We start from the raw sequence: 22,440 nt of genomic DNA on the forward strand, positions 1-22,440 counted from the left end.
CCGCTGTACAGCGGCCTTGTCCTTCTTCGATCGACGGTCGCCCTCTCGACCCGTTGGGAGCGGCTCTTGCCCGGCGACCTGTTCAAGGTCCTTGAGACGATGAGCGGCGCCGTCAAACCTGTCGTCGATACTGCTTCTAAATTTACCTAAGGACTCCAAAGCTTGATTCGCGTCGCGCCTCGCGTCCTTGACTGAAATTTTCAACGAAGCTAGGACCTCCGGCTCCAGACCGTCGGTCGCATCACCTCGCTCCTTCTCGACGAGATCCACTCGAGCCGATAGCTCTCCTAAAACGGCCTGGAACTCGTATGTTTGCAACTCCAGTTGCTTCCGGACGAGGGCTAATTCAGCCTCGAGATTTTTCGTCATCTCTTGGCGAATTTCTTCGCCCATGTTCTCGAACCTGTAGGATAGGTTATCCTTATGTCGGCTTCAATCCCCGTCGGGGATTCTTGACCTTCGGGATCCGTGGCCGTATTGGCCTGGCTTCGGGTGCGAGGACCTCGCGGGATCCTCGACGCCCTTGCCGATCCGCTCCTACTCGCCCCGGGACCGACGTACGCGGGTGCGCCTGCCGACATCGCTCGTACGAGCGAACCTACACAAAAAAAGTTACAAACAAAAAATAAAAAAGAGACTCCGTTACCCAGACCACTTCCTTGTCGTAGACAGAACAAATTCTAGGTCGGAAGACCACTTTTGTAGTGCAACTCCAGACCGAGACTGTCGTCGATACAATTCTAGGTCGGGTTTTCTGTAGACAATTCTAAGTCGGGAGACCACTTTTGTAGTGCAGTGTGCCTGGCAGGCCGCGAACACAGTCCGACGGTCAAACAAAAAGAAGAAAAACAACAACAGCAACAACCACTGCCGATGGCACGCGCTACGGAGGTTCGAGACTGCCTTTCCCTTTGTGTGTGTGGGCTTGCGGCCCACGGTAGCTCGACTCCGACGGGGGGGCAAGGGAAGATACCCGGCCCGGGAGGATAATGGTGGTAGAGACTTGTGAAGACTTGAGCGCTCGACGAGTGCGGGTTGGGCTTGTCTACGAGAATGTAACCGCGGTTCGCTGGATTGTAAGGCCAATGCTCGAAGAGCGTCTTCAGCACCTCGTGTGTAATTCAAGGTCTTCGACGGGGGCTTGTTCAGCACTACCAGACGGGATCGTAACCGTGTAGCAACGCTACTACTGACGTGTTGCCCGATGGCTGAAAACACCCTCACCAGCGCGATCGCGATCGCGGTAGGCGGTACCAACACTGTCTTATACAGTAAGACCTTCGACGGAGGCGTCGTTACAATAGCCTTCCTACGGAACTTGAAACAGTAGCAGCGCTACACAACGTGTTGCCCGATGGCTAAAACACCTACACCGGATCGGTCGCAACCGACTCCAATGGAACCAACAGAATTAAGGAAAAATAGAGGTAGAGATAGAAAAGGATAGGAATTAGAGATAGAAAAGGTAAAAGGATAAGAAAAAGGAATGGGACCCCCGAGCGCTGAAGGATGCCGTAGGCTTAGGTGAAAGGGAGCGTCTTGGTAGAGACGGACTTCGACCAAGGCGACATTCAACTCTGGCAACTCGGGTTACCTTTACTGACTTGGTGGTCAGAGGGCTAAGGTATATATCGCCTCGCCGGAGCCACTACAGTAGCTCGCGGCGCTAGATCCTAGATCTAATCTAGTGTCAGCAAAATTAATGCCAACTAATTAACTAAATAAAATAAAATAATTAAAAATTAAAACTGTGCAATTATTCACACGTGTGTCCCCCAACCCGGACTACTTTTCATATCCAAATATTTTTCTTTCTTTTCAACCCCCTTTTCAGGTGCGTATTGCACTACAACTAGCAAAAGCGCCATACAAAGTGGCACAGATTCCTCTCCTCATGAGCAAAGAAACACCCCGCACCTGCAACAAACAGCAGCCACCTCGCCGGCAAATCGCCAGCAACACCTCGTGTGCACGCTTTCTCAACGCCGTTCTGCTGTTGATTGGATGAAAAAGACCAAGAAGCGAATGGTCGGAGAGGGCTTTTCGCCAGAACAGTTCTTGAATTTCCACATTTGTTTGCGTCGCTGTATAAGGCCAATATCATGAAAGCTAGCACGTGGTGCGCAAGAGATCGCAGTACACGAACTTTGGGATCGCAGGGGAGGGTTTGGGTAAAATGGTGGGATTTGCGAAGAACGAAACATTGAGGCACAACATCAAATGTTTTAAGGGACGCGGACGCAAAAGACAAGTTTGGGTTGATGCATTATACAAAGAACTGCTCACGGCTTTCGAGATATTGCGAGCAGCAAGCGTAAAGATTACACCCCAAGTGCTGCGCCATATTGGCATGTCTATTATACAAAGAGCGGGGCCACAGTCGCCTTTCGCCCCGACAGTGCGTATAAAAGGAAAACTCCTTTAGGAAAAGATCACAACACGATGGATCTAGGTGTTCATGATGGCAAATAATCTGGTTACCAGGCATCAAACCGGAAAACTGGCGGTCAGTCCAGAAAAGCAAGAATATATAGAGAAGTCTATTGCCTACTATATGAGGTACCTGAAACGAGCTTTTCAAAGCGGAGAACTTCAAGAGGAATTCGTTGAGAATGACGATGAGACTCAGTTCGTGTTTAACATGGACAGTGGTCGCACAATCGGTTTAAGAGGGGATGAAAACGTCAAATATGCATATGTCGTATCGGGTGATGAGCGTATTACGATGATGGTTCGAATCACAGGGGGTCCGCACGCATGTATTGCTCCGATGCTTGTGTTTAAGAACGAAAACTGTTCGTACCCCATTCGGGCAGTTCCCGACACAGTTCCAGGGGTTTGTTATCGATCCGGTAAGAAGGGATGGATGGACAACAGAGTCTTTCAAGAATGGCTTTCCGAACCAAGGGCAATTCGAGCTTTGCAAAACACGCAAAGAAGGGTTCTATTTGTAGACAATTGTTCTGGCCACAATGAGAACGAATCTGTCCAAAAATGCCTGGGAGAAATCAAGACAGAGCTGAGGAAATTTCCCCTGAATGCAACAGATCTGGTTCAGCCAGCCGACTCCTTCGCTATATCTAAAATTAAGGACGCTTGTCGACGAGAATGGGATACCTACAAGGCAGGTGAAATTGCTCGTGGTTCGTGGATGGGAAGTGGGCCTGGCGCAAGTGGAAAATTAAAGAATCCAGGCAAGGGCTTCTTTTTGAAGCTTGCTGCAAACGCAGTTCGGGAAGTTAACAACCAGCGTGATAAGAATGGTGTTTCGTTTGCACGCAAGTCAATGATTAGAACGGGATTGTCCCTTAATCTAAATGGTCTTTGGGAAGAGAAGCAGCTCTCTTCTGAGCTGCAGGCGATAATATCCAAGCATCGTGTCCATTTCAATGGGCAAGAAGTCGAGCCGTAATTTCTTGAGTACTTGCCAGCAATGTTAGAAATCAAGGTTAATACAGTCGTTCAAAAATAAACTGGACCATGTTATATCTGATTTGACCATATATTAACCTGGGTTCACAATTAATCTGGACCATGTTAAATATGGTTATGGACCTGAAAAAGGGGCTTCAGAATTAAGTTGGCCCAGGTTAATTGCTGTGATCAGTGTACTGTGCACAGCTACTGTACATGTGTACGTTGTGTACGAAATTTAAAAAACAACCGGAATTTCACACTCGTGTCCCTCGAGACTTCGGGCCTGGGGATAAACCACGCCATGCCAGGGTCCGGACCCAAACCTTTCCTCACGTAACGACGATAACGACAAAGTCGCGATCTGCCGCAGCGGGGGACTTTCTCTAACATCGAGAACGGAGCAAGGTTGCGCATCGACCATCCTTGTTATCGGTTCAGATTTCCTTGGTTCAAGCCGAGAAGCACAAGCAATCTTTTCGCCAACGGCAATTTACACCACGTAAGATCCAGGGCTATGGACTGCTCGTCGCCACATTCACGCGGCGACTCTTTGAAAGGTCAAGCACGGTGCCCGGATGATTCTTTTTTCCCAGAACGCCTTAGTGTTTACTTCTTACACCTCAAGAATGAAAACCTACTGTCGCATTTAGATTCCGAAATAGACGTTGCTAGTTTACGTCAATTACTCCAAAAGAATGTTCCCACGCCAAAAACCGCCCTCTCTTTTGCAATGTGTGGAGCATTTTTCTGCAAAGAGAAAGCATCTGCCGCCATGGCGATGGAGTTGATGTTGGTCCCGCTAGGCGCGATTGAAAGAGGACACGCTAAGAAAGGAAATTCACAGAAAAAACGCCGTCGCTTTCTGCACACGGCTTACTTCAAAGTCACCCGCGAAGCAATGGTTAACAATGAGACTAGTTTGGCAACGTTCTTACTCGATGCTCTTGAGGCGTCTGTGAGAATTTCTTTTGAGGGCCTTGCTGCTGTCGGTTTGCTGGCCGCAATACCATTAGAGTTGGAATCAAAGCACCACTTTCGAGTTGTCAAAGCGGTTGTTGCGCTTTGTATGAAGTCCCATGTCTGCATCACCAACCGTATCCGCGAGTTGCCCGCTGCTCGTTTGAAAGGAGCTGGGGAGGGATTTGCTCATCCCGGCATATTCTTTGAGATACAAAGGGCTTTGGCAAGGCAGCCAGAGGTCGCGCTGCCCGCTATTTGTTCTTTGTTCCGGATCTTCGATGTGACAGTCTTAGCGACTGAAGCGAAAGTATACTTCAGAGCCGTAGAGAAGGGCTTGAAAGGCAGCGACGAGAAAATGCGAGCCATTTGTGTTCAATTTGCGGCATCTCTTGGCCATTGCATTCACGACGAAAAGGTGTTTCGAATCGGCATTTCATTGCTGTTGGATTGCTTCAAAGTGTCGAAATATGCATACCAGAAAATTGCGATCGTGCGAAGCTTGCGAGCGTATGTGTCTTCTGCAGCTGAAGATTTCTCCATGATAGGCGATTCGGTGATCATCTCAACAACGCTAGATCACATGCAGCAACGGATTTGCGATCGGAAAGCGGTAAATGATGACATTCAATTCGCAATCGTCTCAGAGATGTCCAAGTTTGCTTGCTGGGCTATGGTTCGCTGGCTTGGCCGCGGTCAGTGGCCATCATCTCTTCGAAGATGTTCTACTATATTTGTCGACATCCTTACCAAAGAATGTTGGGGAGGGGCTAAGTCGGCTTTGCTGACTGGGTTGACGGGATCGAATCCAATGCCAGCTCTGATGTGGGATTTGCTAGGAGAAACAGGTTTCTTAGCAGTACAAGCGATAGTCAATTCCCATGGGAAAGCAAGCCGAGAAGACTGCTTGCGTTCAATCACTCTCCTTGTCTGCAGCCCTAAAACTCGCACTTTAGAGGATTTCGATAATCTCTGGAATGCACTGCACAGACTGTTTGGTAGAGCGGCGGTCGATTCGAAGGGTATATTTCACGAGGGAACGGCCGATGATGTGCGATGTGCCCTGTTTTGTTGCAAGCGTCTCGTTGCTTTTGATCGATTTACTGAATTCTCCATAGCGACAACGTTTCGATTCTGTCTACACAGAAAGGCAGAGCTGGCTAAACTGGCGATCTTGCAAGTTCGAGAGCTCTTGGAACAGGGCGTCGATGTGAAAATGATGTTTGCAGTGCTCTGGGGTACTCAGTTTGAAGGCGACTATACAAGCGATAAAATTGCGGTCAGCGGTAACTTTGGAAACCGTGACGTGATTGCTGAACGGATTGGGAACATTCTCTTGGCTGTGGCTATGCCGGGAGTGCCGAGCGACATCATACCGGCAGTCGCCATGGCTGCGAATCACCCTAGGATTTGCGCCAAGCAAGCTGCACCAGGTTGTCCTTCGCGCCTATCAAGATATTGGGTATCACTTGAGCGAAATTTCGACTCACCAGACAACACCAGCTCTCGCGGCTGCAATGGAGATTGGTTAGACAGTTGCATTACGCGGTTTATTGGTCCCAGAGGACTATTTAGTGAAGATCCCGGCGCCTCATCGGCAGCCTTCAATGCATTGCGAGCCCTTGCACATACCCATAATCCGTACTCAAATCGAGTCTTTCAGAGCTCTTTGATGCGTGTGGAAGAGTTGTTTCTACACGCGGTTCGCGCTGTAACGACGGAGCGTGTGGAAGAGTCTGGCCGTGAAAAGTCTCAACAACTCTTGACTGAGGATGAATGCCTCAACCAACAAAGACATGCTGCAGAAGCATATGTCAGTGCAAGGGGAATGAGCAACACAGCTAGAATCACAAGCAGAGAGGGTCTTCCTCACGTCCACTCAAACATCACTATCGAAAACAGAGAGCCCAGTTTGACTAAGAAGAATAATTCACACAGGCACAAGAGAGAATTCCACATACTCCTCGAGGTAATCCAGATGCTTGTCTTCGAGGCGCCAAAAAGTGCCCACGGATCTATAGGCATGCTCCTCTCTCTAGTTGCTCCTCTAGGAAAGGTTGACGAACTAGAGGTACAGTGCAGGCGAGCGCTGCATTCAATAGTCATGGTCTCAAGTCAACGCTTGAAAAGCTTTCGAACAGACATTTGCACGTGCTTGTATGGCCTGGGACGAGGGGTGGGAGTCGTTGACAGCGTGTCCAGGATCATTGTTGGGCTGAAACGGTGTGTTCCCCCTTTTCTTGAACAAGGAGATTTTTCGCTCGTCATGCCAATTCTGCGTGAAACACTCCTTCGCGGCTTGAGGCCTTTGGGAGATGCATCTGGGGCCCGTATGGCGGGATCACGGCAAAAGCGAAGCGAGGGAGCTCTTGTGAAGGGCGCAATTGAAATTCTCCTCGAACAAAGCAAGCCAGAAGCCATTGACTCAGCCATCGTTGCAGTGGAGTCAGGTGCTGGGGCGTGGGCCATCTCGGCTCTAGAGCGAGAAGATGAAGCATTTGTTTCGGCTGCTGAAGTATTGGTGTGCATGACAAGTTACTTTTTGACGCCGGGAACCGGTGAGCTTGCTCAAGTCTTGAGAGGGGCGTTGTCTGGAAATGGATCTGTTCGTGCTGCAACTCTAGCTTCTATAGGGCACCTTCCTCATTTTGCTTCCGAAGAAATAAGATGCCCACATGACAGTGCCCTTGGACGTGTCTTATGGTTGTCATGTTTTGACACAGAAGACGAAAACGCAAGACTCTCTCAAGAGCTCTGGAAGCTGTACCGTCATCCGCTGGATGTTCTGGATGACACTCTTTGCTTGCTGACTCTTCTCCAGGATTCGGAGAGTGATATCCGAGCTATGGCAGCCAAGGCCACAGCTGCTTCGCTCGAAACATCTGGAGACGAGAACCTTCAAAGAGCCATCATTTCGAAGCTTTTCGAGATGTACTTGCATGCGATGCCTGAGAAAACGGTTGGAAGTGAAGGGAACGGAAAGCGGATGTCTATTTCGGAAATGAGAGATCGGCGCTTTGATGGCAGGTACTCTCGCGACAGCATGTGGGTGACGAGGGAAGGCGTTGCACTTACCATTAAGGCAATGTCGGGGAATGGTTTATTGGTGACGGCAGAGTGTTGCGACTGCTTCGAATTCCTCTTGGACTCAGGACTCTTAGATCCAAATGAGAAGGTACAGGCTGTGATGAAAACTGCCGCTTCTGCACTTGCTCGAGCTTCTAGAAGTGACGGGCCTTCATTCTTGATACCCTTAATTGAATTGCGCCTTAACCAAGCAATCCCATCATATGCGTCGGAAGAAGACTTAAGACTAGCAGATGGTCGACAAGAGTGTCTGATTTCATGCTTGGCAGATGTCGCTCAATTTCTTTCTCCAAGTGACTCACGCATTTCACTCATAGCGCAACAGATGATGAAGAGCGCTGTGGCAACTCCGTCGGAGCTTGTGCAAAACGCGTCTGGACGATGTTTGGTTCCTCTGGCGAAGGCCTGGCTTTGTAGTTGTGACCCCAATTCAATTCTTGACCCGCTTATGTCTCGCATCTGGGACGAGGAGGTGAGCTATGGGGTGAGACGGGGCGCTTCTTGCGCTCTAGCAGGTGTTTGCCATGGTATGGGTTTGAATTTTATGAAGCGAATGCGGACGATGTCGAGAATAAAAGACGCTGTCTCCAGTAAGTCTCCGCATCGACGGCAAACTGGATTGATACTGGTTGAGACACATGCGCTAATAATGGGAAGGAAATTTGAACCGTTTATAGTGGCCACAATACCATTGCTATTGTCTTGCATGGGAGATTCTCTGTCGGAAGTGCGAAACGCGTGCTGGGCAGCTGCAAGAGCGTCAATGGCTGAAGCTTCATCACATGGCGTTTCCATGATTCTTCCATCCTTAGTCACTGGCTTGAGGGGTAAGCAATGGAGAACAAAGGCCGGCAGCGCACAGCTTCTTGGAGCTATGGCGTTCTGCGCACCGAGGCAACTGTCGCAGTGCCTACCGGAGATAGTCCCTATACTGACAAATGCACTCACCGATGTCCATCCACGAGTAATACAGTCCTCTGAGTCGGCATTGAGTCGTGTGGCAGCTGTCATTAAGAATCCAGAGATTCGAAATTTGTCTCCGTTCTTGCTTGCTGCCCTCCGAGACCCTACGGTGAAAACGAAAGGTGCTATTGACGGGATTCTCAGTTCAGAATTCATGCACACAATTGACACTGCTTCTCTTGCCTTGCTGGTTCCTCTTTTGCATCGTGCGCTGCGCGATCGTTCCTCAGATTTGAAAAAGAAATCAGCAGCAATAATCGGTTCGATTTGCGGCAATGTCTCAGACCCAGGAGATGTTTTTCCATACTTGGACATGTTGCTCCGGGCACTAAGGATGAATCTGTTTGACGCTATACCGGAGGTACGTCTTATGTCTGCTCAAGCAATAGGAGCATTGGCAGCGTCATTTGGGGAAGAGAGCCTAGACGGACTTGTGCAGTGGCTACTCAGTGAGCTTTTAGAAGGAACTGTGCCTTCGTCCCTGTCGCAAAACGCTGGCGATCGTGGAAAAGGAGTGACTTCCAGTGTTGAGAGATCGGGTGCTGCAATGGGTCTTGCCGAAATAACGACGTCTCTCCCTGAACAAAGGCTTCGTGATATCCTGTCCAAGATAAAGATTTCTGGGGAGATTTCGACAGAAGCAAGGGAAGGCGGATTGCTTTTCATTGCATCTGTTCCCCAAGTGCTCGGTGAGAGATTCGAGAACGAAATGACCACGGTTCTTGATATGGTTCTCAAGGGATTGGCGGACGATGCAGACAGCGTAAGGGATGCTGCCTTGAAGGCTGGCAGAAGTCTGGTTACAGCCTACGCAATCTCTTCTCGCAAAACACTTCTGGGCAGTCTCCTTTCTGCGATGCGGGACAACGCATGGCGGATCCGCCTAGCCGGTACCCAATTGCTCGGGAATATGCTTCTTGTGATAGCAGAGTGCAGCCCACAACACTTCAGTGTATGTAAAATCCCAGGTGCAACTGGATACGGAAACGATGTTAAAGGAATTGTGGAAATTGTGTCTGATCTTGATGTGCCTGAAAAAAAGACGGATGAGGACCAGAAAAGCGCTCTCTTTGATTCCCCAGAAGACGCTGCAGCCGCCCTCACGGCAGATGTTGCCATGACAAGAATTTCGCTTGTTCTTGAGAGTACGGAGCTGGAGGAATTGCTTGCTGCGCTGTACATTGTCAAATGTGACACCAGTATTTACGTTCGACAGGCGGGAGTGCATGTATGGAAGACAATAGTTTCCAATTCGCCTCGAACATTGCGCGACGTAATGCCAGCCGCAATCCACCAAATTGTTAATGGCCTTGCAAATGATGACGAAGAGAGCAGGGTGTCTGCAGGGAGAGCGTTGGGAGATCTTGCCCAGAAGCTTGGTGAAAGAGTCGTGCCCGCTGTGCTCCCCATTCTCAAAACTGGTCTCAAGGACAATGCGCTTTCGGAGAGGCAACGGCACGGTGCGTGTGAAGGTGTGCGGGAGTTGGTCCGCTCCAGTCCGAAGCTACAGTTGCAGGAATACGCCGAAGATTTGATAGGCTCTGTTTGTGACGGACTTCGCAGTGAGCTACAAAGTGTTAGAGAAACTGCTGGAAGTATATTTTCATCACTACTAAGACCCCTGGGCAACGCTATCATTGACGATGTCATCCCCGGGCTGATTGAAGAAGCGGCAGATGACGAGACAAGCTCTGACGTGGCCCTTGATGCACTCTCACATATGTTACTAAGAAATGGACATCAACTCATGCCCTGTATTGTTTCTTGCGCAACTCTGCAAGCTTCTTTAACAGCAAAACAAGCACGAGTACTAACTGTCGCCGCAACAGTTGCCCCGGCAGACTTCAAAGGGTATGTTGCAGGTGTCACTAGTTGCCTGGTTGATTCTATTGAGTCATCGCCTGGTCTGGCGAATCACGTTTCCGTGTTGAGACTGATGAGTGCATTGATCTCATGTTGTGAGAGTGCGTCCAGCATCACCTGTGATGAAATACTCTTGCGATACAACGAAACTTATGAAGGACCTCGAATTGCTGCCGGCCAGGCTTGTATTATGTTGTGTAGAAGTGGTAGTGCAGAGCAGCTTTCCAGGATTGCAGGAAAGCTTCTGGATACGCTCATTCGACAGCTTGCGGACTCTTTTGATTTGGTTACGAGAGGAGCTTCTCAAGCCTTGTCGGATCTATGTTCGGTCGTACCTAGCGCAACGCTGGTAGCGCACATCCCAGTCATGAGACGCTCGCTAAGAGCAGTCCGTGATCAGCAAAAATCGAATGGAATCCGTGGCTGCGCTTTGGACAATCGGTTTGCAGAAGCATGTGGCCTGTTCTTTTCAGTATTTTCCAACGCAGTAATAAGGGGGGAGGTGGCGCTGCAGGAACAAGCTGCCCTGGCAATAGGGGAGTTGCTGGTAATGACTGAATTGGATGTGGTGAGGTCCTTGGCCCTTCGACTTTGTGGACCTTTGATCCGTGCGATGTCCGATCGAATACCATGGCAAGTGAAAGTCGCGTTGCTCACGGATCTCACAATCTTGCTGAGGATAGCTCCGTCGAAGTTGCGAACTTTTTCTCCGCAGCTACAAAATATGTTCTTGAAGAGCCTTAACGAAAGCAGCCCGTTGTTGCGAGGAAAGGCTTGCTTAGCATTTGGTGCACTTGCTCCTGTTGTGTTAAGAATAGATGCGCTGTTGCAAGAATTGATATCGGTGGGCATCGGTGGATTATCCCCGAGGTTACAGAAGGCTGCGTTGGAGTCGTTTTGTCAAGTGTTGGACAACTGCGCACGAAGCCCTGGTGCTCTTGTGAAGAAAGCGCAAGGCCTGCTGACCGGGTTATCTGATGCCAGTCCTGAAGTGAGACATACGACAGGACTGGCTTTGGCGGCTGTATGCAGATGCGACGAGGAAGAAGAATACATGATCATAGTCAAGTTGGTCCTAGCGAAATTAGAACACGGAAAAGAGCTGGAACAAGCGGCGGCATTTCATGCTCTCGGGGCCATACTGTCAACGAGACAGTGTGCCGATGATGTTGAGAAACATGAGTTGACGAGAGTTGTACGAATCTTATGTTTTGGGCTGAAGCACAATTGTTCAGCTGTGCAGTCAGCCGCGTGTGGGGCTGGTGCAAGACTTATCAGCGCTCTCAGTTTTGAGAAGCGAAAGCTGAAACTGAATGGACCCAAGGCAGACATGGGTCGACTTATTCTGCGAGAGATTTGTGCAGTGGCGGAAAGTGCAAAGGAAGCTGGTGTTCGACAGATGGCTGTAAGAGCGTTAGAGAGCTGTGTAGTCCAGAACAAGTTTGCGCTGGGTGTCTGCGTTGAAAGTATTGTGCGATGCATGCATGATCCATGCATGGCGGTAAGGACAGAGGCCGAAAAAGTTGCACGACAATCAATCTTGCTACAAAGTCCAATACCAGTAGACGCTGAAGTCGGTGCGCAGCTGTTTGTGGAATTACTGAGTCCGGAGGATTTTGCATTTGTTGCACAACGCATACCGGAGCTCAAAATGCTGACGGGGAAAGGAATGTGAACCACACCTGGCAGGCGAGTGTGGGGGGGTTCTGCTGCTGAATTACTGTACACAACAAAAATCAGAATCATGTTTTAGGCGGGTAGGGCACTGGATCCTGCTCACATTCCTCAGATTTCACAGATTTCAAGTGTACGGTGCCCCCCGTTGAAATGACAGTTTGCGGTGCGGCAAAGAGCCCTTGCTCCTATACGAAGCTTCACTGTGCAAAAAGGCAGGAGCGCACTTAAATCATAAACTCGTCTTTTTTGACGATGAAACCAAAAACCAAAAGATGAAATATGCAATATTTGCCGAAGGTTCGAAATCCAACACAGCACGCATAGGCATAGCATAGATACAGCGTAGCGCTTTTCACTGTTGTATGCCTCCATTCCCAATACAGTGGACCCTACGCATTAGTGCCGCCCTGTGTGAATAGTATTCACACATGTGTGAATAGTATTCACACATATTCACTGAATACTAGAAAAACGGCACTAATCCGGAGCGGTAGTGATCAGTGGGGTGCACCATTGCTCGGCCAACAAAACTCTGTTGTTTCCGACCCTCCCTCTCATGTCTACCCTTGGGTAGACATGAGAGGGTAAACATGTCTACCCTTGGGTAGGCATGTGGGTAGGCATGAGAGGGAGGGTCGGAAACAAGGGTAGCTTCCAACCAAAAAGGCTCGTTTTGCAGAGTGATAAAGCATTGCTCACATCGTACCCCACACCCAGACTCTCCAAAGATCCCACACAACCCTGGACGACGACGTCGTCTGTGACACGTGGCACGACCTGTGTCTGCCAATCTTGGGCGGCACTAATCCGAGTGTGGCAGTAACAAAAGCGGCACTATTGCGCGTCCCCCCTGTGGCCTAATAGGGCGCCGATACGAGCAATCTGAACGGTCAGCTGCTTTACAGTACGGCTGTCGCTGGGCCGAATCTGGCATTACCTGTGGACAGTCGGTGCGGCGGCCATTTTAGTCGAACTGTAGTGTGGAGTGCGAGTAGAGCATCGTCCCGCTTTTCCATTTCTTTCGTTCTGCATGTCCCATGCGCCCCACCCTACAACCCGCCTCCATCTAGATAGCAATCAGATACCTCTGTTTAGTCTCAACGCCGTGAAAACAGCTCTACTCGGTCTTGTGGATCAAGAGCGGCCCAAAAGGCCCGCTTCGCTTTGTGGTACGTTGTTCTCTCCTTATGCCCCCCGGTCACATCATCTTGTCGCGCAGCGAGCACTGGTCATAAATGACCGTATATTCAACAGCTCTTCAAATGCGCTGAGGCGATGGGTACATACTCTCGCATCTATCCACACTTGTGCACTATGGCAATCTTATCGTTGCCAAAGAAATTGGTTTCCCGGGACGCACGTCATAGTTTTCTGGTGTCGTCACGGACTCTCATATACCCTAACAACTAACACGGGATTTTCATTTCTGACACATATTGTGTTGTCTACTGCCTTACCTTTTACCGTGCTCACACACACTATGGTCCTGACGTTTTGTTTTACAGCAGCTTTTTTCTAATCCACACTTGTTCGACCCAGCCTTCCACCACTTGTCTCAGAAATATGGACGGAACTATCCTTTCCCATGCTTCTAGCAATATCACTGGTACATATGAGGACAAACTACAAAACATCACAGAAGTTTGTAATGTATCTCGAGAAGAGGCGATCAGAGTCCTCGAGGCTTGTCGAATGGATGAAGCTATGGCCATAGAGAGATTTCTTAGTGGCAAAGGCGTATCAGTCTGGTCAGAAGTATCAAAAAAGAAGAAGATCGTCTATCGCCCAGTATCCCGGTCCTTCTCTAAGATCACCGGCGAGAATAATCAAACCCCTCACATGTCCTTTGGCACCAATGCAGTTCGCAGTGGTCACAGACGCACTCAACGTCCTTCAACGCATAGGAACAAGGGTGCATCCACGAATTCGTTCCCCAAGAGCCGTACCGTTGACAGCTCCCGTGAGGACAACCCTTCCGCCACACCTTTCGAAAAGCATGAAAGGCCTGAAAAGCTGTTTACAAGAGAGACTGAGAACCAGCGACTTTCACGTCAACGGAATGACAGCCCCGTCTTCAATTCCGATTCGCCACATGCAGGCATGTGGCCGGAGGTAGATCACAGTGTTAATAACTTGGATACACGTACCGCAGAAGGGGTCTGGGTTGCGCAGAAACCATGCGCTCACAAATTAGAAGTGTGGCAATCTCGAGACGATTGTGGGAACGCTTTCGAAAGAATGAATCTGGAACCAGATCCGGTTCCAATCGCGGCTGGGTGCTCAAAAAAATGTGGTATAACGTCAATGCCTACTGAAGAAAGAGATAACACTCGCATATTGAGACGAAAGTTCAACTACGCAGCAGCAGTAGCGACAGGGACTAGCCACGCCAAAGTAGAGCAGGAGGTCACTGCCAGTATAGAGAGGGCTGGACTCGCGGACGTTGCGCATGGAAAAGAACCTGCTCTCATGGTCGCCCCGGCGGTTGATAGGTCGCAAGTGTCATCAGTTAACAAAGCATTGTCGGAGGAGCTACATGCTACTGACGAAAACGATGATGAAAGTCCTAGAGTCCGCGCGGAGGCTCGCATTTCAAAACCGGCGATATACGATTCGACTATGGACGAGGCATCAAATCCTTGCGTAGTTGATCAGGCATCCAGAATCTCCACCACCAGCCAGGAATTAAAGCTGGGTACGCCCTCCATAGTGCAAGGTGTGTGGGCATCCCGATCGGACAGAGTTTCAGAAGATGTGTCGAGAATCGAGGGGGCCCAGGCGCCTCAGCTTGGCTCTGTTGAAAGCTCATCCGGTCTTAAGGTGGGCGGGGGAGTAGGAGAATCGCTTAGTTTGCAATTTGGCTCTCTCGGTTTGAATGGGTTAGAGGGCGTGAACTGGTCAGCATCAGGCAAGTCATCAGAAAGCGTATCAGCCGTTACCGAAGGTGATGATTCCTGTATTGTCGGAGATCCTTCCGTCACTACTCACGGGTCTGCGTCGAATGCGCCAAGTAACACACCTGGTGCAGTTTCCGTGGTCTCTCGTTCTGTGCATGCAGCTATCGGAAGTCCGGCTGATCGCAAGGCCGACAAGCTGTTGCCCAACTCTGCCTCAGTGCCCGTATCGTCTCCGTCCGGGAGTAAGTCGGCGAGATCAGGAGTATTTCCAGTTTTGCCGGTTGCACCAGCGGGGAGTTACGCCACAGCCAACTATGGGCCACCGTACTTGATACCGCAGGTACACGGGTACTCACCAGCCATCGGTTCATTCGAAAGTTCTGGAGATGCTGGGAGCGCGAGATCACTGAAAGCAGGTCCGCCTGGGTCACTTTCACTAAACGATCCGGTTAGTCTGTCCGGGCTAGCTTCCGGGAATGGAAAGTTTGCTGGTATCCCAGGACTGGGTGACCTTCCTGCGGTCCCTTCAGTTCCTGGTGCAACACGGAAAGACAGCCTTCACGAAATTGCTGACATAGATGACACTTGTGGGCTTTCGTCTTCAGGCCTACCTGCAGGTATTGATCCTCTCGGAGCTCCATACATGCTACCAGGTTATCCCTCGATCCAATATCCGGTCTATGCCTTTCCGAACGCACCATACCCAGCGCCACCTGCCATGACAGCGGCAGGTCCGAATCAATTCCCCTACCCTCATGCTGGACAAGTGGGCCCTGCACAAAGCTCCCGGGGTGGTTTCGGGTTTGACGACGGTTCAGTGACACTTGGTCGAACACGGTCGAGCTCAGGAATGGGTGAAAGCGTATACACCCCTGGGGCTTACCTTCCATCATCTCATTCGAATACTCAGAAAGTATCCAGTGAGGCTTCATACAAGCACATGCGAGCTCCCCCACCGACAGGGAGCAGTCTTGGCCCACTCGGTGTTGGTGGCGGGTTTGTCCACGGGGTAGCTTACAGTGAATATTCACCTACTACAGGGGGGGCTGGCACCAACACCTTCGTAGGAAACAACGGGACGAACATGGGCTGGAATGGCAGGGAAGGACTCAGTGGAAGGACTGAAAACGCATCTGGTTCTCGACCTGTCTCTCACGCGGGTTCGCAAGCCTCAGCGCTATATCCTAATGGGCCTGGTGGTGCTCCCGCGGGGTACTGGGCATTACAAGGGGGCTACTACCCATAGACGATACATGTGGCATGCATATTTCGTGACTAGTTACCTCAACATAGCACAATTTCGGCATGACCAATACTGGAGAATGGGATCATTCGTAGATTGTGTTGTAAAGATGAATATAACTGTTCTGCAGTGGTCTGATTGTGTTGTAAGATGAATATAACTGTTCTGCAGTGGTCTCTTTCGAGACAACAGTAGCCCCATGCAAGCTGCGTGATGATTATTGATCACGCGGGGCGTGAAATTTCGTGATTTTGTGTGAATCACGATTACTGCGTGAACATCACTCTGTGCAGCGTAAAGTTCACCCGGTCAATACGTGAACGTCTTGCTGCAGAATCACGCAGATCACGAAATTGATCACTCTTTTCACGCTCATCACCCAAAACATCTACTCCGTCACTCTGCATGACGACATGGTGTTGAGGACTGGCTAGGGTAGTAATTCCAACTTGTGCATATAAACGCGTCCTCATGTCTTTTTTGGATCGCAACAACATTATTAGTTCTGCCAGAGCACTATCATTTCATACGGACTAGGTGTTTACTCAACTGACAGTGAGGCTAAAGCCTTATCTCTAAAATCTTCTTTTTGGTGAGGAGAAACCGTTGCCCGATGCAGCTCTTCGTCCGTGTGCCACTTGTCCCAGCATTTTGAACAACATATCGGTTGCCTACATAACAGACACCATTGGATCTCCTTTGAACCACCCTTCTTCTTAAATGTCACACCTTGTAAATCAAACTTATAGTTAAAAGAGCACAAGGAGCAGTACGCAGCTTTCCTTTTGCCTTTGTGTGCAGTTCGGGACTGCAAAGTCTCCTTTCTTTGTCAGCTGGCCTATTATACTTAGATGCCGCATTTTTTATCATAAACCGGCCTTATAACTGGCATATGACATTCACTGACATCCCGATATGGCTGGTCGTTAGGCCCCGTAACAGACTGCGAGTTTTCAACCCATTCACGAGCTAGATGTCTAGCAAAATCTGAGAACGACGCGCATCTGGACACGTCATGTCTTAATGCAGTGTAGTTATTGCCGTTTCGACTGTTCTGATCCCCCTTATTAGGTAGTAAGCCTTTCTGTTTTGCGACAACAAGGCGATGCACTATAGCCGCATTATTGATTTGTGCACAGACAAGCCTTCCAATGACACTTACAATGGGGGTTTCAGACGAGTTAGTATAGCATAGGTGTTTCAATGCTCTCGAAAATTCATCTACACCTCCTTTCGTTGGGTTCCAAAATATCAACGAAGAAGGTCTGATCATACGAGCTGGGGGAAGGGGGCCATTTTTTTCTGCAAGCGTTTTGTATGATTTGCTCAGGTTATAGAATGGTGCGTATGAGAACAGATCCGTTGCATGGCTCTTGACCAAAAGTTCATCTAGGTGCAGGGTTATACTTTCTGCATCATTACCAATCCATTCAAAACAATATATACGAACGGTTGAAATGCAGTACAAATAGTCGGCAATAAACGAATTGTTAAACTGCAACAGTGTCCCATAAATAATAGAACCCATGCCCATATTGCTTCCCTTTGCCACAATAAAAAGTACAGTTCTCTTAGCAAACACTGCACTATGATGAAGGCACTGCAGCCGGTAGCTTGAAGTCGGCACCAAGTCATGAAAAATTTCATAGATGTCGGGTTACTACCAATGTTTGGGAGCACAGTCAAAGAAGTGTACTTGCTCTTAAGTTCTATTGCTTTCTCGATCGTATTAACGGCAGTCATCGTCTTTATCTCCAATCGCTGCGATACAAACGTCCCCCTTATTATCTGAAATTGCCACAACACCGTCAGGGCTCCCAGCAACTAACTTCACCCTCTTGGAGCCAATTATTCCAACAGTTTGCAAGTATTCAATCTTGTAATCGTACGCAAATGCATTTAGAATGTTTGGCTCGCCCGCAGTACAGACTCGTGTCACATCCTGTACTTCGTTTTTGTCAAAGAACATCTTTAGGGACTTGAGAACCCGGTGTTCATTAAATGATCCCTCCTTCATGCCCGTAGTGCTCATAAGTGGCTTCATGAACCATGTGTTTAACGAAGTTTCAAGGAGAGAGTTACAAAGCCTTTTCTTTTGCTGTTCGGACTGTGTTTCACTGCTTGCCTTTTGGATATTTAAAGTTTCTGTTCCATCTGCCACATTCCTCTGCAACTGAATAATCTTATCAATTAACTGTTGCTTTCTATTTGAGACAGGTTGGCGGTGTCCTACATTTTCCAGTACAGTAAGCAGTTCGTCCTTTCGAAGCGCTGACAAGGACGCAGAAGTGCAGGTCATGACTCGATCCACCGAAGCTTGCTGGGCAGTGGCGCTTGGTTGTGCTCTTTTTTGCATTCGCAATCCATCCATAACGGCATCCCACTTCTCTTTTATCAGTAATTCAGTTTCTGAATTGTCTTGCGGTAATGCAGTTGCACCAACCATCACGACCATTCCACTAATAACAGAGGAAAGAGCGGCGATATTTTTCTCGAAGTCAGAGGCAATACACGATATGAACGTGTGCGTTGTTCTTGACGTGAACTGAAAAGCTCTTGCAAGAAACCAGCCTGGGTCTTCTGCTTGTAGTAATGTGAAGTGATTAACTTCCTGAAGTGCCAGGGACACTTTCAGAAAAGTAAGAAACCTGTCTCCAGAAGACGAGCGCGTTGGAATCAGGATCCTTCCCCGCGATGTTCTCAGTACCTGCCGGGCTGTATACCTCGTGAAGGTTGCGAATATTTTGGGGGGTGTTAAAGTTTTGGTACCCAGCTTTAGGAATGACGGTGAACAAATGAGCACCAAACAAGCGGGAGTTGTTATGGTAAACTGCAGCAATTCTTCCACTGCAGCTCTCACGCTATACAACTGCTTGCACGGACTTTCCCTGACTTGATGAGGGCTTCCTAGTGGCCGAGTATACAGCCCGGCATCCACGTTCGCTTACTACCACTCCTTTGTGCCTCTTTCTTACGGGTCCGTCCCCGAAGACGAATGGATAGTCAAGAGATCGTTTGTGTGTGCCCATGCCAGTGGCACCAAGCCGTTCGTTGATAAAAGAGATTGTCTCTCGCTAGTAATAGCCGCGATCTGAAGCAAATATGGCGTCACACATAGGGGATATAGATCCAGGCGTAGCAGCACCTTGAATAAGTTGGACGAGGCGCTGCCAAACGTGGGTGGTTTTTTAAGGGTCTCGAGTAATGACCTGCAATAAATGTTGACGTTAGAGCGGAACACACGGCATTGTTGACTGGGCCAAGAGCTTTCTGGGGATTGTTGATTTGCGAAAGATTTGTTAGCTCTGTGACTGCTCTCGAACGGAGTCGCTGGTGATCATCGTCCAGGCTAAATATTGTCTTTCCAGGAATATAGACAAGACGCCTATTGACTGCTGCAAATTCTTGTTCTAGTTCAGTTATTAAAGAGTTTCCAAGAAGAGGCTTATTTGACCAACCCTCGCCGTATGTCTGCACTCGCTGCCGTTTTCTGGACGTGCAACTTAATGCAGACCATATTTGCATATACAGGTCACCAGTTATTCTCGTCCCGTAAAAGAACTCCCTGTTCGCAGGAGCGATGACCCCAACACTGCTACCATACGAAGCGGCCAATACATGACTTATAATGGCACACTTTAACTCAGCTAGAGTTGCTGATTTTTCTTAGTCGTTCTTAGCACTCTGTTCACGTGTGCAATTAGTTTTTGAAGTATGCTTGTAGCATAAACACCCCCAGCGACAGGGGTGTATGCACAGTTCGACCGAGACCATTGTCGATCGGGAAGACGGGGGTGACGCGGGACACCAGCTAATGGCACCGGGCCGCGGGCCCGGGTAGCGTGGTAGAGCGGGAACGGGGAGGACGCCGGTACGCGCGAGCGGTTCGACGCCTCGACGCCCCGGCGCGGTACTGGGTAACGATCCAGTACCGACGGGCGGAGGCGTAGCCGGCTCGTGGGCGTACCGCGCGCGTCCTCAACCCGCGCTCGGTGCCGCTCTAAGGTAATTAGCGAGCGTTACCTTACAATAAGCAGGAAGTCGGACCTTGACGGTCGGTGTGTGACAAGTCCGTGCTTGTCTTCCTCCACCCCGCCGGTCCGCTCCATATTTAATATACAAAACAATCTATAACACTACAGTACCGAAGTACTGTAGTGGACTACTGTAGTACAGATCGGACCGTACTGTAATACTGTCAGCCATCGTGGCTGACAGTACACGTGTGTGCGCGCGCTTCCGTCCCGCGCGGTACACGTGTGCGCGTGTGCACGCATGCGCCCGGTACCCGAGGGGTACACGTGGCCACGCGCAGTAGTACTGTAGAGCATCGGGCTCTACAGCACTAGATCCCGTTGTTGATCTAATCTAACCAAAAAGCCCCAGGGGGGGATTATACTACAATGCTCTCCGGTAAAAACATTTCAAAAAGTTGAAGTCATGTTATTGAAGTCAACGACGTTGTCCCTCTAATACCGCATATCAGACGCACTTCGTGAAGAACGTTGTCCAGAACCATATTGCTTTCAGATACAAACCGCTCTGCAAAAGATTTGTTCATACAATCAAAACCTAATTCAACCTTTTCAAATGCTGAGCTATAATTCCACGAAGACAGGCCTCCATTTCTTCGCGCTGCAGTCCTTCCCAGCGAGCTTTCGTTTTGAATATCCCCAACAGCCTCAGACTGCATCAAATGCATCTCGGAGGAACCATAGAACCGCACGGCATTCTCACAAAAAATAGATGACCAATGATCCTCAGTAGCAACTGTTCGTTCATCAAGTTCGTTTGGAACTGTGCACGTCGGAAGCGAGGAGTGGCTAGGAGTTCCTATGTCTTGAAACAAGTGCACTACTTCTGCGTTTGTAACTGTATCTTGTAGTATAACACCCCCCAACGGAGAGGGGTGTATACTTAGCTCGGCGTAGACCCTGTACGGGGGAGAGAAGACGGGGAGAACACACAGCTAACGGGACAGGGAAGCGGGCCCTGGTAGCGTGGTAGAGCGGGACGGTCGGGGACGAGCGTACGCGCGGGCCGATCTACACCTCGACGCCCCGGAGCAGCGCTGGGTAACGTACCGGCGCTGACGGGCGGAGGCGGATCTAGGCTCGCTCGCGTACGCGGCTGTCCCCTACCCGCTTTGTCCCGGTTAACGCGCGCGAAGGCGGATCGCGCGAGTTAGTTAAGCTGGAAGACGGACCTAGGCGGCAGGTCGTGGACAAGTCCGTGCTTGTCCCCCTACGCCGCCGCCGGTCTCGCTCGTATTTAATGTATCCAATGCCTCTATCATAACACTACAGTACCGGTATGCTGTAGTACCGTACTGTAGCGCGGGTCGTCCCGCGCTGTAATGCTGTCAGCCGTCGGGGATGACAGCACACGTGTGAGACGCGTACTGTGCGTGTGGTGGTACGCCCCTCCTACACGTGTACGCGTGTGGTCGCGTGTCCCCCGTACACGTAGGGGCACACGTGTGCGCGTGTGTGGTTCGTATTGATCTGATCTAAACCTAATCACGAACCGCTGTTATGCCACACGGCCCCCTCCTCAAGAGTGAACGTCCGCGTTCACCCTTGAGGAGTGAAAGAGCCATGTCCGACCCGGTCGCTTCCCGAGCCTTGGCCTTGTTCCCCCGCCATACGGCGTATCCCCCCGCGTTGATCCCCGATCGCCTCTCCCCTGTCTGCGTCTCGGTCCTCATCCGCGCACCCCCTTCCTTCGCCTACATCGGCTTCTTCCAGCACATCGGTGCGGACGTCGTTCACCTTCCTCGCCGTACGCTGGCTTCCACGTGGTCCTCATGTCTCCTCCTCCCGCGGGTCATCCCGCTGTCGACTCCCCGCTGTCCCCTTCATGTGCGGGTTCCTCCGTGGCTCCCCTCGCACTTCCGCCGCTCCCTGGGGCGTCCGGGCCCCCACGTACAGTACCCGTCCCGACCTCTACAGGGGTCTCCGTTACGCTTCCCCTTCGCGTAGAGGGGTTCGTTCCTTCCGCGGCACCCGCGTTGCCGCCTTTCCAAAAGTTGCGCGGACCTTCCGGGTCCGCGTCATCGGTTGAATTCCGTCCGGCCTCTTCGATGGGCGCGGTACAGAATGTAGGAGAAGACGCCCGAGCGGTCCCCGACGGGTCCGCTTCCGTGGGGTCACCCGATGCAGAGCGCGCTAACGCGGCTTACGAGCCGCGCAGTGGGTCTTATGGGGCGTGGGGGAGCTGCCGACAGCCCGGGGCCCTGCTCCAGAAGTGTCGGGGCATGCTCGACGCCGGAGCAGAGTCGCCCGACGACACCACGCAGTGGTTTGGTGCTCCTCTGGAGCGCTCGCTGTCGTTACA

General features: G+C 50.2%; 5 protein-coding genes; 4 read left to right on the forward strand and 1 right to left on the reverse strand.

The window, feature by feature from the left end:
* Positions 1-1,852: 1,852 nt before the first annotated feature.
* Positions 1,853-2,104, reverse strand: CHC_T00001178001 (hypothetical protein). Its single transcript, XM_005718535.1, has one exon. It carries the CDS (start codon positions 2,102-2,104, stop codon positions 1,853-1,855), a length of 252 nt encoding a protein of 83 aa, XP_005718592.1.
* Positions 2,105-2,461: 357 nt separating this feature from the next.
* CHC_T00001179001 (hypothetical protein) lies at positions 2,462-3,491 on the forward strand. XM_005718536.1 is given in 2 exon segments: positions 2,462-3,412; positions 3,413-3,491. 1 exon segment carries the CDS (start codon positions 2,462-2,464, stop codon positions 3,410-3,412), a length of 951 nt encoding a protein of 316 aa, XP_005718593.1. The 3' UTR covers positions 3,413-3,491.
* A 440-nt stretch (positions 3,492-3,931) lies between these two features.
* CHC_T00001180001 (hypothetical protein) lies at positions 3,932-12,249 on the forward strand. XM_005718537.1 is given in 2 exon segments: positions 3,932-11,962; positions 11,963-12,249. The coding sequence occupies 1 exon segment, from the start codon at positions 3,932-3,934 to the stop codon at positions 11,960-11,962; it is 8,031 nt and encodes a 2,676-aa protein (XP_005718594.1). The 3' UTR covers positions 11,963-12,249.
* A 745-nt stretch (positions 12,250-12,994) lies between these two features.
* CHC_T00001181001 (hypothetical protein) lies at positions 12,995-13,591 on the forward strand. XM_005718538.1 is given in 3 exon segments: positions 12,995-13,133; positions 13,473-13,483; positions 13,484-13,591. The coding sequence occupies 2 exon segments, from the start codon at positions 12,995-12,997 to the stop codon at positions 13,481-13,483; spliced, it is 150 nt and encodes a 49-aa protein (XP_005718595.1). The 3' UTR covers positions 13,484-13,591.
* A 212-nt stretch (positions 13,592-13,803) lies between these two features.
* Positions 13,804-16,236, forward strand: CHC_T00001182001 (hypothetical protein). XM_005718539.1 is given in 2 exon segments: positions 13,804-16,107; positions 16,108-16,236. 1 exon segment carries the CDS (start codon positions 13,804-13,806, stop codon positions 16,105-16,107), a length of 2,304 nt encoding a protein of 767 aa, XP_005718596.1. The 3' UTR covers positions 16,108-16,236.
* The last annotated feature ends 6,204 nt before the right edge of the window (positions 16,237-22,440 follow it).

Source organism: Chondrus crispus, genomic scaffold (genome assembly GCF_000350225.1).
Source record: "Chondrus crispus Stackhouse genomic scaffold, scaffold_407, whole genome shotgun sequence".
NCBI classification, from domain to species: domain Eukaryota; phylum Rhodophyta; class Florideophyceae; order Gigartinales; family Gigartinaceae; genus Chondrus; species Chondrus crispus.

What these genes read in the sequence shown, in the direction of transcription:
- CHC_T00001178001 (XM_005718535.1), bottom strand. Translation starts at nt 2,104, where the DNA reads ATGATATTGGCCTTATACAGCGACGCAAACAAATGTGGAAATTCAAGA.
- CHC_T00001182001 (XM_005718539.1), top strand. Translation starts at nt 13,804, where the DNA reads ATGTCCTTTGGCACCAATGCAGTTCGCAGTGGTCACAGACGCACTCAA.
- CHC_T00001181001 (XM_005718538.1), top strand. Translation starts at nt 12,995, where the DNA reads ATGTCCCATGCGCCCCACCCTACAACCCGCCTCCATCTAGATAGCAAT.
- CHC_T00001179001 (XM_005718536.1), top strand. Translation starts at nt 2,462, where the DNA reads ATGGCAAATAATCTGGTTACCAGGCATCAAACCGGAAAACTGGCGGTC.
- CHC_T00001180001 (XM_005718537.1), top strand. Translation starts at nt 3,932, where the DNA reads ATGGACTGCTCGTCGCCACATTCACGCGGCGACTCTTTGAAAGGTCAA.